General features: G+C 41.5%; 1 protein-coding gene across 1 annotated transcript; it reads left to right on the forward strand.

The window, feature by feature from the left end:
- The first annotated feature begins 129 nt into the window (after window positions 1–129).
- abtb1 (ankyrin repeat and BTB (POZ) domain containing 1) lies at window positions 130–7,220 on the forward strand. The gene is made up of 12 exons (XM_070968000.1): window positions 130–632; window positions 1,367–1,429; window positions 1,514–1,569; window positions 1,688–1,832; window positions 2,011–2,170; window positions 2,283–2,328; window positions 2,627–2,743; window positions 2,928–3,040; window positions 3,128–3,226; window positions 3,321–3,488; window positions 5,164–5,364; window positions 6,060–7,220. Exons 1-12 carry the CDS (start codon window positions 577–579, stop codon window positions 6,264–6,266), a joined length of 1,431 nt encoding a protein of 476 aa, XP_070824101.1. The 5' UTR covers window positions 130–576; the 3' UTR covers window positions 6,267–7,220.
- Window positions 7,221–13,969: the final 6,749 nt, after the last annotated feature.

The following is a 13,969-nucleotide window of genomic DNA, read 5'->3' on the forward strand; positions in this document are numbered from 1 at the left end:
AGATAAGCAGTTATTATTATTATTTTTTTTTAATCAGTTTTCTTTTTTAACGTAGTGACATTACGCAGCATCTCGCAGACAGAAGCAAATAAGGCTGTGACAGCACAGTGACGTATGCTGCATTCAAGTGTACTCCGTTTTTCAGGCTTTCCGTCGTTTAGCTGCTACTCCTGTAAGCTACATACTTTCGGTTTGAAACAACAGAAACTTGTAAAATTTTGCTTTAGACGGTAGATATTCATAAGATGCAAAAATAAATCGGCACTTAACTTCATTGGATGAGAACAGAGTAATACACACCTGCCGTCCTCTGAGGAGCGTTCAGTTTCCCGATATTCTCTACGATAGAGGAAGTAAACACTTCAGTCACGTGACTGCTGGATCCCTTCGCTCAAAAGGACCCGACTAGTCTGACAACAACAACAACAACTGTGCACGAAGGTGTTGACTGCGAGGCGAGCAAAGTTTCTCAGCCTGTACCGAGCCATCTCTGAAGCCACAGCAAACCATCGCTCACCTGTCCGGTAGACAGGCCTTTTCGATGCATTTCAGAGGACCGAAAACACCGCGGGGATCATGGATGTGCACGATTTGTTTATTAGCTGCAAAAAGGGCGACATTTGTAGAGTGAGGTAAATAAACGCTCGTGATGTTGCCTTGGCTTCGGTTGTCTTTGCCTTTTCGCTAAAAGCTCATTTAATATGCTTTGCATGGTTTCCTGTTTACCTCAGTCACGTCCCACAGAACATTAGCCGTCATTTATGTGACCAGCTGTGGGCTGCTGTCTTGCAGGAAAACAAATCTACCTGAATTGTTTTGTAAAAAGAAAAAAACACTGAAGGTAAACACGGAAGGCAGGGTTGCTAACATTAGCTTTGATGAGCCAGCTGGTTGTCTTTGCCAGCGTCTGTAGGTCAGCTCCTCGGTTTCCCGACGCAGCGTAGGTAAGATAAAGTTACTGTGCTGCTAGGTTTCCTGGTCGGATGCCTTGAGGTGTAGACTGGGGGAGGACACTCCCCCTGCAAGGGTGTGACCTGCTGGAGCAGTCATTAGACAAGACAACACAAGTCTTAACTATCTTAACCATGCAGCTAATTCCCAAACTATGAAAGTACAGTTCTCCAGCCCTGCAGGGTACAGGAGATATCTTGATGCAAAATATCAGCCTTTCAATGGATGTAGTGTTGATCAAAGGGGCCATCAGACACAGGCCTTGTGTAATGACTAATCCTAATTCATGTAATGTGCATGCAGCTGTGTAAACAGTGCATCTCACCCATTTTTCCATCTTCCATCCAGATGTGTGCAATCCCGCTCTGATGTGATGTCAAAGCGCTGTAACCACATGTCTCTGTTCTCCTCCCAGGTACCTTGTTGAACAAAGAGATGTGGACCTCAATGTAAGAGATAAATGGGACAGCAGCCCTTTGTGAGTAGCATTTAGGCAAGCAGTTTAACTCTGTGGCATGTGGCTCCTGTAACAGCTTAAAATGTGAATGCTCTTGTTTCTCAGATATTACGCTAGTCTCTGTGGCCATGAGGAGCTGGTCCAGTACCTGGTGGCGAGTGGTAAGGCTGGATTTATGTGTGTTAAGCAATGCCAACATAATAAAAATATAACTGTAAAACTGTTGTAGTTTGATGTTGTTATAATCTCCCTGTTTCTTTCTCTTATCTTTGCCTTCAGGTGCCAAGTGTGAGGCCAACACGTTTGATGGCGAGAGGTGCATGTACGGCTCTCTGAATGACTCTGTGCGATGCCTGCTCAAAGACTACAAGCGTGTCGGCATCCGCGCCATGCAGCGGGAAGACTTTAACTACTTTCTGCACATGTAAGGCTCGAGTGCCTGTTGGCCACTGCTGCAAATGATCTAATTCCTCTCCGGAGCAGTTCACTCTCATCTATTTTAGTAGTTTGTAGTGTGCAGCGAGCACAGTGTAGTACCTTTACGGCTTGCTTGCAAACCTGCACACCTCCACCTAAACCAAACATTTGTGTTTTTGCTTTAGGTTGCTGGAGCAGGGTCAACACAGTGACGTGAAGTTCTTGGTTCATGGACAAATATTTACAGCCCACCGCTGTGTCCTCAGTGCACGCTCGGAGTACTTCACGCATATGTTTCAGACCAAATGGAAAGGGAAGAACCTGATCACCCTCAAACACCCTTTGGTAGATATCAATTTAATGAATTATGTGTTGATGTGTGTTGAGGGATTTCTGATACACAACAATACAGGCATATTGTGTATATCTGTGTGGGTAAAATTGGTTTTGATTTCAGGTCAATCCTGCAGCCTTTGGAGCCATCCTGCAGTATTTTTACTCAGGTGTGTGTGTGCGTGTGTGTGTGTGTTAGAGCTGCAGATATTCTGTCCACTCCACAGTTTTAAGACTGCAAGAAAATTCAGTCCACATCATTTTACCATTCTGGATTAAATGGAAACACAACACAAATCTTGTATCTGCAAAATATCACTGTAAATAAATTAGCCAAAAATAATAAAATCAAGAAAGACATTGGCAGACCACCATGCTCATACTAGTCTACTGTGTGTGTAGTCCCCTAAAGGAAAAAAGTATAACAGCCCCGACTCTCTTCTTACCGTTTTTTTCTTAATGTTATAGGACGAATGGATATTGATGTAAGCCTTGTTGAGGACTCCAGACGACTTGCTAAACAGTGTAAAATGGCAAATCTCATCGAGGAGCTGGACAATACATGCAAGCAGGTGTATAAATTTGGTAAGACAGGACTCCTGGTGCACATTTACTGTACACTTCTAACACACAGCTTATCAAAGAGTCTCAAAATACCAAAATGCATTTTAATTCTAGTGTCTCTTCTGGAGCTTGGGTTGGCTTTTAGCCTCACGTCAATCATGTCTGTCTTGTCTGTTGTTTTTCCATGTCTCTCCTCATACTGAAGTTTTCAACAAGCCAGGAGTCTGTGTGAAGGTTCTCAGCTTGGAGTCTCACAGCTGCCAGCTTCAGGAGGAGATTGCTCAGCTAGCAGACTGCGCACTTCCCCCTGAGCTAAGAGTGAGGACATGGCTCACACTACACCTGCTGCGTTAACAGTCTTAATGAGCCCATGTTGACTCCACATTTTCTGTTGATTATCCCCAGGTTGGATTTGGTGAACTTCCCTTTAACAGAGTGGACCACTTCCCCACTTATCCTGACATCTGCTTCAGAGTCGACGGCTACGATTTCTTGTGTCACAAGGTTCGAATTACAAAATACACAGTATTCCTCAGTGACACAAAAACTGCCAGATCCTCTCACTCCAATGTTATTGCATGTTTGTCTTTGCCTCCAGGCCTTTTTCTGTGGACGTAGTGATTATTTTAAAGCCTTGCTGGAGGACCACTTCAGTGAAGGAGAGCAGCTGCAGTCCCAGCCCAGCACCCCAGTGATAACTTTACACAACATTTCCCATGAAATATTCATCCACGTCATGTATTATATCTACACTGATGGCACAGAGGTGAGTGCACGGCTTCTGTCTGAAATGATTTTGTTCTGCTGTTCATCAGGGTGAAAACATGTCGTTCAGTGAGAAAATTAAAAACAGTTGCTTGTTGTTCTGCCAGCCCAGAAGTCGTAAACAAGATGAAACAGAAGCCTTACGGACCAGTTTGTGGCTGACAAACCGGTTTCCCCTCGAGGCATGAGCCTGTTAAAAAGGAAGAATGTGTGTTTAGGTGCCATGAAGATGCAGCTCAAGTGTTCATTTTTTTAGAAATTGTCCTAAAATGATTTGATGATAACATCAACTTTCTGATGAGCTCTTTCTGTTGTATTCCACATGTGGAATTTATTATTTACACTTTCAAACTTAAAGCAACTACAATCAGTGCACAGTGTTGTGCCTGAACGCGTTCATTGAACGATAGTTCATGAACTCGTTCATATTTTGGGTGAACGTAAACTGAACGTACTGTATTACTGCCTGATGAACGTTACTGTGAACTCGTTCATTCTGGTGTCTGTGAACAGCACGCTCTCTCAGTTAAATTCGCTCAATAGGGTGTCAGATTTCTATAGAGCCTTCCAGGCGAAAACCCGGCTAAAACACACCGTAAACAGGCCTTAATATTTAGCGGAAAAAACACCCAATCTAACAACACCAGCCACCAGTGTCACACTGCCAAATGCGTCATCAAAACTAAAATCAGCATGGAGGCGTTGTATGATCATTTGAACGAGTTTTTTGACAAGGTCGGTGAGGATGGGAAAAATCTTACATTTCTGTGCAAACTTTGCCCGCCGGCTTTCAAAAAGAAAATCCGCACCTCAGTCACATGGGGTGAAAGCTGCAGCTGCTACTGGTGTGGACTGAATGGACAGCAGCAAAGCGTTAAAGCAGCAAATGCTGTCTCATCATTGCTAATGTAAACCCTGGTTGGATAAGGATTCAAAATTGGATATGAAGATGAAATCTGATGCAGTTACAGTGTTAAAACTGATCAAATAATTGCTGTCTGTGGTTCTATATGGGCTGTGGCAATAATTTTGAAAAGTAATAGCTCGCAGCAACAAATGGGAAAAAACTCTGAACTAGTTCATTTTTGGAACGGTGAACTTAGTTCAGAATTTTAAATTATGAGCTATGAACTGAACTAGTTCATTTTAAAATGTGTGAACTGAACTTTGAACTAGTTCATGTAGAAAGTGAACTTTCCCAACACTGCCAGTGGGTGCAGTAGTGATCGGGGGATGGCGCCACCCGACTCAGTCATATGTTAGGATTAGCTGTCAATCATGATGTTCCTTTTGGTAGCTTGAAGTCATGAATTAAAACCAAATTTATTAAATACATTTTTCATTTAAAATGTTTGATTTTTGAGTGGGACATGGTTCAATCATGTCCCATCTGCTAACATGGAGGGGCGGGATTTATGATGTAGAGTGCAGCTTAGAGTTCCAGCTTGTTCCCTCACTTTAAACTGTATTTTGCTGGGAACATCCACTAAAAAGCACAATAACAATAACACTTTTTCACACCCTTGAGAACTAATAAGCTGGTAAATTGGAGGTAAATTGGTTGAATTTTGAAGTTGAAGGGAGCACAGAACACACACAAAGCCCTTTGGCAACTAATGTTAGTTGAATGCTCGTCATCATTGTCTGACAGCTGACTGAATTTTTTTAATGCCCAGCTAACAACAGACACCGTGTTTGACGTGCTCTCCGTGGCTGACATGTATCTGCTGCCGGGGCTGAAGCGCCTTTGTGGGAAGACGCTCGCTAAGACGATATGTGAGGACAACGTTGTTTGCATGTGGAAGACGGCAAAGCTATTCCGTCTCTCCCGGCTGGAGGATCAGTGCGCGGAGTTCATGGCCAAGATCATTGATCGGGTGAGTGTCTTTGTGTTTACGGTGGAGGGGGCTTTATTTTGGCTGCGTAACGAGAGGGTGTCTGGGCTGCACACAACACTTCAGATTCATGCATTCTTTCTATGTACAGTTATTGATATTGTTAACAGATCCCAGGCTTTTCCTTTAAGGAACAGTTGGACATTTTGGGAAATACATTAATTTGCTCTCTTGCCGAGAGTTAGATGAGCAGAGCGATACCACTCTCCTTTCTGCACCTTGAATATGAATATAGCCAGCAGGTGATTAGCTTAGCTTAGCATAAACACTGGAAGCATTGACAAAGCCATTGCACATAGCCAAGAATAGTGTGAGCAGGTAACTGACCATAAGACAAAACAAGATTTAACATGTAAATTTGTGACCTTTATAGGCCAGGCTAGCTGTGTCCCCCTGTCCCCAGTCTTTATGCTAAGCTAACCATGCCCTAGCTCTCATGCATTTAGCAGACAAGCAAAAGAGTCATATCGATCTTCTCATCTATCTCCTGGAAAAAAGGGAATCTCCCAAAATGCCAAACTGTTCATTTAAAGGACAGACCTCTGAGGCCATACAATACATTTTGTTGTTGTGTCCAGGTGGTGGGGTCCATGTTGTGGATTTTCTTGTCAGCCACTCTCAGTGCCCCCTCAGGACAAATTAACACCTCTGTTACCTGTCTAACCTGTCTGTCACAGCTGGTGGAGCAGGCTGAGTTTGCAGAGATCATTAAAGAGGATGCAGAGTCTTTGGAGGACAGACAGGAGACCGACTCCGTCCCCCTGGTGGACGACATCCGCTACCACATCGCCAGCAACGTGCAGGCTTACAGCGCTATCGAGGACGCCAATCAGAAACTGGAGGCCCTGGAGGAGCTGCTCTGCAGCATTAATATTTACTGCTGAGGGGTCGGTCGGGGTGGTTTGTGGCTGCAGCTGCCGCATAGTTTTAAGCTCATCAGGTGGATGCTTTGGGAGGGGAGATGCGGTGGTGTAAACATGTAGTGAGAAAAACATACGCATCTGTATGTTTGTAGGTTTTCTTTTATTTACAATATATTGTAAAGAGTATATATTTTCAAAGGATTTTCTGAGGTAACAGGGACATATTCAGAGCAAGCTCTTTACGTTGGCTGTTAAAGTTTCTTTGAGTGAGAAATGCCAAAAGATATTTAGTATAAAGGATTTGAGGAAACTGAATTATATATTTACAACAGAATATCTTTGAATTGCACATGCATGAATTCATTTTAGTCACTTTTTCTAGCTGCTAGAAAAAACTAGCTGGTCATTAAGCTCTTTAAAGATGTACTTTTTGCCCCAGTAAGGTCAGCACCAGCCCTCACATCAAACTTGAAATTGTTTTATGCTAAAAGAGAGCTGAACAGTGCGTGTCAGGTACTGACAGTCAAAGATTTGTTCATTCATCCAGAAAAAACTTTTGACCTCTAACTCCTTATTTTGAAGTTACATAGAATATAGTTTTATGATGTATTTCACGTGCAGAAGCATGCAACCTTTATTTTGGATTTGGTGGCAGAACTTCACCTCCCTATTCAACCCCTAACATTCCAAGACTTATCGCTCTCTAACGTTTTCTGTCCTTTGTTTAAACCTAAAATGGAAAAACATTTTCTGCTGCCGTGTGTGACAGCAAACCTCTCTTAGCTAGTGTGTGCACAAGAAAATAAAGCTCTTAAAAACTGTTTGCATGTAAAATCCACCTCCAACACAAGTGAAACTTATTCGTTTTTATTTATTTCAAAATATAATCTATTGCTCAGTCTTACCCTGCTGTTACAAAAATGGATCAATAGCTGCTCTTGGTTTTGGTAATTAAATGTGGTATTGCAAGAACAAGTAGTGTTTGATTCAGTGTATCTCATGACTTTTGATGTGTGTCATCGTGGCTTCATAAAATGTTGATCGGTCTACAACTTTGGTCCAGACTGAACTATCTCAACAACTATTAGCTAGATTGCCATGAATTGCTGCTTATAAATAATAATGTAAAATGTACCACTACACTTAAGTGTTACTAATAATAATAAACATTATTTATATAGCACAGTTCATACATAAAATGCACTCCAAAGTGCTTAACACGAAAGCAAATGGCAATAATGTGCTAAAACAGTAAGAACAAGGAAACTAAAATATAAAAAAGTAGAATTAAAACCAAACAAATGAGAGCCAAAAAAAGTAAATGTTAGAATGCTAACATGCTAAACTAAGATGGCAAACGTGGTTACACCTGCTTAGCGTCAGCATGTTAGCACTGTCATTGCGAGCATGTGAGCATGCTGAGGTTAGCATTTAGCTGTACCAAAGTACTGCTTCAACAGCTCGTTGCTTGCATAGCTGTAAACTTCTTTCTTTTTTCCTTAAAGATTATTTTACTTTGTTAAATACATCTGAAAAAGTCTCACAGATGCCAGTTTAAGTTTTCCTTAAAGTATTCAGCATTTATTCAAAGTGGGGGAAAAAAATCCTTCCATTTGTTTTATCATTTGATTTAAAAAAAAAAAAAAAAAAAAAGCATAAATGTGTGCATGTGAGGAAGAATTTCCCTGGATTTACCTTTTAGATGAAGTGTAGGAAGGCACCTAGAGATGGCGCCATTTCTCAGCTTATCATCACTCGTGATGCGCTGCCTTTCAGCACACACAATGACTGTCTCTTAGGAAAACACACCTCTTCATGCAATGTGGGAAACACATAAGTGCTTCATCTGGGTCTCTGAATTCATGGGAACATTTTCTGAATGGGGCCGTTCGACAGTTGTCCATTTTTCATTCACTCGTTCATCACAAATCCACAAAGGTATGAAGAGGGGCAGTCAATAGTGAGGCACTGTTACATGTAAGCAGTGATTTAAAGGCGTGCATGTGTGCATGAGTGTACTTCCACCATAGTGTATAATTACCATCCCTGTTGGCTCCATCACTCTCATTTCAAAGGGTCTTGGAGGTAAAGACAAAGCTGTACGTCACCTTAATGGAGCCCTGAGGTTCAAAGCAGTGGGTAAGCTCAAATCTCAACAGGGAGTCACTGTGGAGCAGAGCTGCTGTTAGGACACATTAGAAAGCAGTTCAACCGAAACACTAAGGCCATCCCTCAGACAACAAAACCCTTGGCTTCCCGCCCAGTGTCTTGAAGGCTTACATGTTGAAAAAGACAAACAGCACAATTAGTTATTACCCCAGCAAGCTTCCTTTGCGAATGCTTTATGGCTGCTGCTAAGCAACTCGGTGTGGGTTTGGTCTTGGGTGAGAAAGTCCAGTTTATTGGGCTTCAGATTGACGACACACTGTGAGGACAAATGGATATTTATGCTCTGTACAGGAAGAACTTCTATTTCGCATCACTTTATTTAATTTCCACAGTGACTTTATTCAATTTCCATGGAGACTGTGTCAAACCAGCGTCTCTATGATAGACGCTTGGTGCCTCAGTTAGTTCCCCTTCAGTGTCTGTAAACATCTAAACTGGCCTCAAGCCAGAGCGGGACAGACTAAAGCCTGGTATCTGTGAACACTGGATGTTCATAGTTCCCAGAGGATGAAGCCTTGGTTGTTGCTGAGTTATTTCTACATCTATTCAGTGATTGCCATGGATTTGCTGTAGATATAGAGGATGAATGTGGCTGACTTTGATCATCCCTCTAGTGCCACCAGGCCAGAGTTCTCACTTATCCTGTGAAATATCTCAACATCTACTCAATGCAATGCTGCTAAATTTGTCCCCAGAGGATTAATCCCAATGACTCAGGTTATCCCCTGACTTTTTCTCCTCCACAGGGTTCGTGTTTGTAGTTTTGACTAAAACTATGGATGGATTTTCATGGAATTCGGTACACACAATCATGCCCCCCTCTGGAGGATTTGTAAAAACTGATGATCCTGACATTTCATCTAGTGCCATCATTAGGCTGCAGACTCTTGTCTCCCCCACCTTGATTGCACAACTCTTCTGTTGTCAGTTAACATGAGTAAATCTATTTAGATCTCATGGCCAGTGTGTTTCTTGGCTCAGTGGCAAAAACACTCTTTGCAGCCTGTCAAGCGATTAATCAGATTGTCCTTTTGCCCTTTGCGATGTTATTTCTTGAGAAATTTACAAGTGAAACCTATTAAAACACATAACAAAAATCTAACAGTGTTATTTTAAATGTGCTCAGCTGCCATGAATTATATGATTTAGATGAGTCACATGAATAACGGCATGAAATTCCTGCATCCTCTGCTTTCGGATGGCACCTATTAATCTAATGTGACGCGTGCTGTTCATCAATATGCTTATCCGCTACATATTTTGATATGTTGCCATCTATTGCAACACACTGGCATGCTTTCCTTTATAAAAGACACTGACTTGTACTGAAACAGTTATATTTAATTTTTTCTCCGTCAAAGTTATGACTCATATTTCTGTCATGTGTCCCATACGGTCCTTAAAAAACATTTTCATGCCTTGATGATTTCCATGTGTTTTTGCAGGGAAAAAAACAATGTTGAAGAGGGCAGCAAAGGGTAAAATCTCTTGGCTTCTGCCACTGCATGACTCATTGAGACGTCACTGTGACTTCTGTCTCCTCAAGGGCAAAAATCTAGCAGACGAATGGCAGACGAAACAGCTCCATTTTCTGCTTGTCCTTTTTACCCTCCTAACAATAAAGGTGTTTATCAATCTAGGTGTTGGTTTGACTCCTTGGCATGCAGTGCGATAAATACATAAAATTTTAGTGACTGTAGTGACAGACAAGAAAGAGCACTACTGAGAGGACAGAGTTTGGGTTTGGCCCTGCTGTTTACCTTTTCCTTGTTCTTTCTCTTTTTTTTTTTTTTTTTGCATTTTAGCATCTAAAATCTCTCTGGTCGTCCATTCTAGCTGATGCTGGTGGTGTCTTTCATTCAGGCTTTGCTGTTTCAATATGAAGGTTTACTTCAGGTGCTAGCTGGGTGACGCAGGCAGAACATGCAGGGCTGTGTCATTCATGCCATCTGTCTGCCTGATTTTCCAGGAACAAACATGCTCATCTCTACCATGATGCTTTTCTATATGTGGCTCTCATGTAGGGTTCAATACATGTAGAACAGACGGAAAAGGCTGCAGGTTGTCCAACACTTTAAGCTCCTTTGTACTTGTGCTTCCCTTCTTTTCACAAAGTAAACATTGTACATAACAGTGATAGTTACTCGTTACATTGCATTACTTTGCAACAATAGTCTGATAAATGTAGTGGGGTAAAAAATAAAATATTTTCATTTGAAGTGTAGTAGACTCGATGTAGCATAAAAGTAGCATAAAACTGAAATCCTCTCATAAAGTAAAAGCACCTCAATATCGTAATTAAGTCCAGTATTTGAGTAAATGTACTTGCATTTCACCTACTGCTTTGCAGGTTATGATTTTACATGCACACGTACATATATATCAAACAGTCCATAAAGCGGCACATTTAAAATGCTGTTTACACATGAATGCATCAGTAATAATTAGACAGTCACATACTATATCATTTGAATGCTTTTACTTGTAGTTCAAGTAACTTATTTGCAGTTTGCACAGTTACACAGTCCAAATGTGGGAATTCTTGCTCAGTTCTCTGAGTCATTTAATGAGGAAAAGACCATAAAAGAAAGGTGGAGTAACAAGAAAGGGAGATGGGAATATTTGGGTCATAAATTGATTCAAAAGGCCACAAAATGAAATTGAAGATAAAGAAATGAATGCAAAATAGACACAGAAATAACTCTCTTGTGCTCCAACATTATAGAAGTTCAATCCATCTGTCTTAAAGATTGTTGTGTTCTGCGATGGACGGACATGCACATTTGCGACCTTGTCGGTGTGTATTGATATGTCCTCACATGCGAAGGAAGACATAACTCACTCCTGCTGTCACTGCCAATATCCTAATTTGCAATTAGTTAGGGATTACCACCTGAGAGAGAGAGAGAGAGAGTGGTAAGCCCATACTTAGCTAGAGACTGACCTGAAAAGCTTTGGCTCTCTGTCCAACCCCTTTACTCCTTCTAACACCCGACTTTCATCTTTCCATGTTCAACATTCATAAAAAAAAAAAAGCAATGCTGTGTGATACTGACAGAAGAACTGCATATAGATGTATTATTCTTGGATGTATATTCTAGTCCCAGCCCTGGTTTGGTGCTACAGAACGCCTGCGTTTACATTTCATTAGGGAGAGTTAGGGCTTGAGCCAGTAGGTTTGTCCTGGCCAGCCATTACGTAAGAAATGGCACAGCAAAGACAACACGCGCACTAAACTGCATGATAAGTTCCCGCCAAGCGGATCTCTTTATAGGATTGTCTTGAAATGAGAGAGCTTCAGCAACCAGCAGTCACTTTCCCCCACTTTTCCACCGTCATGCTATGCAAACACCACGCCGAGGATGCCTGTAAAGTTTCAAAAACACCAAATGAAGCCGTTAACCAGGATTTCTGTTTATCTCCCAGCTCTGCGTGGGGGCTCCTCTTGGAAGTGTGTGACACTCAGATGCTTACACTTAACGTAGCCACGGTAATATGGGATTAAGCCTTACGTGTTCCCTTGGAGTATTAGCACCCAGGACGCAGAGAAGCAAGTGAGCCGGGGTCTTATTAGTCAGCTTTGTCGAAGATGGTGGGCTCTCTGAGAAAGATGAGTAAATATATCTGGCCAGTGCATCTGCAAATCACAGGAGCAGGAACAGTACATGAAATGCTGTGGTGCAGGTCATTGTGTTGCAGTTTTATTCTTCCAATATGAGTGCACACTTTGTCCTTCATCATGTGTCAGTCTTGTTTGTGTGTTGGTGTATAGTGCAATGTAATGCTCCACCTGAGGTGAGTCACAAGGTTGCCAGTTGAGAACACAGCCAGCTCTGCAGATAGATCCCAAACAGCGTCTGCATGAGAGACAGGATTACACCGTTACCATGTGACTGGTCTGCCCTTAGACAGACCTCTAACAAAAGACTAAGCTAAATCTATTCAGGACAACAACCTCCGGCTCCTGAGCTCCACGAACGTAAACAATCAGGCAGACTTCTGCATCAAACGTGCTGAGAGGATGACACATCGTGACCTTGAAGTTAAAAGGTTCTCGGTAGACAAGGAGTTTACAGAAAGCAGTGAGTTAGTGTCACCTTAGTGCATAAAATCAAAATCTTAATTACTGATGAGAGTTATAATATCAGATCTTTAGGCTCAGACAACAATTTAACTACATGTTTTTAGATTTAGACCTGAAAACATGTGGTCACATGACCTGATTCTCTATTGCTGATGTTTTCTTTCCTTGTTCTATTTTTTTTCTTCTGGTCTCTTTTCTGCTCCCTAATCAGCTTCTATGGTTGCAGAGTCATCAGTGCCGTCAAATCAAAACTGTGAACCTGAAATGTTCTCAGATTCCCTCATTACAAATGTGTCTTTCACTGATGTCGTCTCTGAAAAAACACACTAACGTTCACTTACTTTTGAGTACATCAACTCTTGCTAACAGACTAGCATCATCTGTGTATTCAACTTGATTGGTCGTCCTGTGGGGTCCTGTGTGGTGCTGATTGGTGCTTAAAGACACAAATTAGAGATTGGCTTTAGAGATAAAACCTTATTCTTCAAATGTAAGTAAAAAAAAAAACTACAAAAAATATTTTCGCAGTTTCACATGAACAGCAAAGTTTGAAAAAAGTCATGATTAAGACCTTCAACTAACATGACTTCACATTAATTATTATAAACATCACTTCACCATAGTGTTTAGGATGTTTACTCCATGGCATGCCTGCCATTGTAACTTGATACAAGCTAGATAAAGCTTTCTCTGCCTTGCGTGTGCCAGCTACTTTAGATTCAAGGTTGGTTTTTGTCACAGCTACAAACAACGAGCGTCCAAACTCGCATTTTTTTTTCAGTCACTTTCCTGTTTCCTGGCCCTTTCGGCCTCAGGCGTCAGAAGGCGGTTGTCCTGCTGACAGAGCTTTTGTTCTCTGCAGGAGAGAAACCAACGCTGGAAGTCTTTGCTTTTAAATACACTTTACTTACAAGATTGACATGAGAGGTTGCCCCGAAGGCTAATGAGGAAATGTGCAAGTAAAAGCAAACACAGCATAAAAATGAGGAACAATCTGTTCTTCCTTATAATTTGATTTGTGGGCTTTTGTTTTTCATAACATTGCACAATGACATACTTTGCCTCATTTCTGGATAAGTATTTAAAGCAAAAAAAACCCTAGTACATCTCAGCATTAGTCAACATGCCCTCACTTCCTGTTTTTGAAACAACAGTGTAGTTAAAACTGATCTTAAAGGACTCACTGCTAAAAATGATTCAATTAAAACATCTCTCACGACTGACCTTTTGATAAACACACTGTGCTTTGTATTAGTGGACGGCGTCTCGACGCTCCCAGAGAGACTTTACCTGCAGTACATGACATACAAGCACGTGGCTGTGCCATCTGTTTGGCATGGTTGGTACTCTGGATTAAGACTACACTACAGTGAACTACATGCACGAGTGTTGCAGACATAGGAAATAATTTACATGCATCTGTTTGGCTACACAAATATTTCATGCTGACACTCTGCAGATATAATGTGAA

The sequence above is a fragment of the Chaetodon trifascialis genome, chromosome 8 (genome assembly GCF_039877785.1).
Source record: "Chaetodon trifascialis isolate fChaTrf1 chromosome 8, fChaTrf1.hap1, whole genome shotgun sequence".
In the NCBI taxonomy this organism is placed as follows: Eukaryota; Metazoa; Chordata; class Actinopteri; order Chaetodontiformes; family Chaetodontidae; genus Chaetodon; species Chaetodon trifascialis.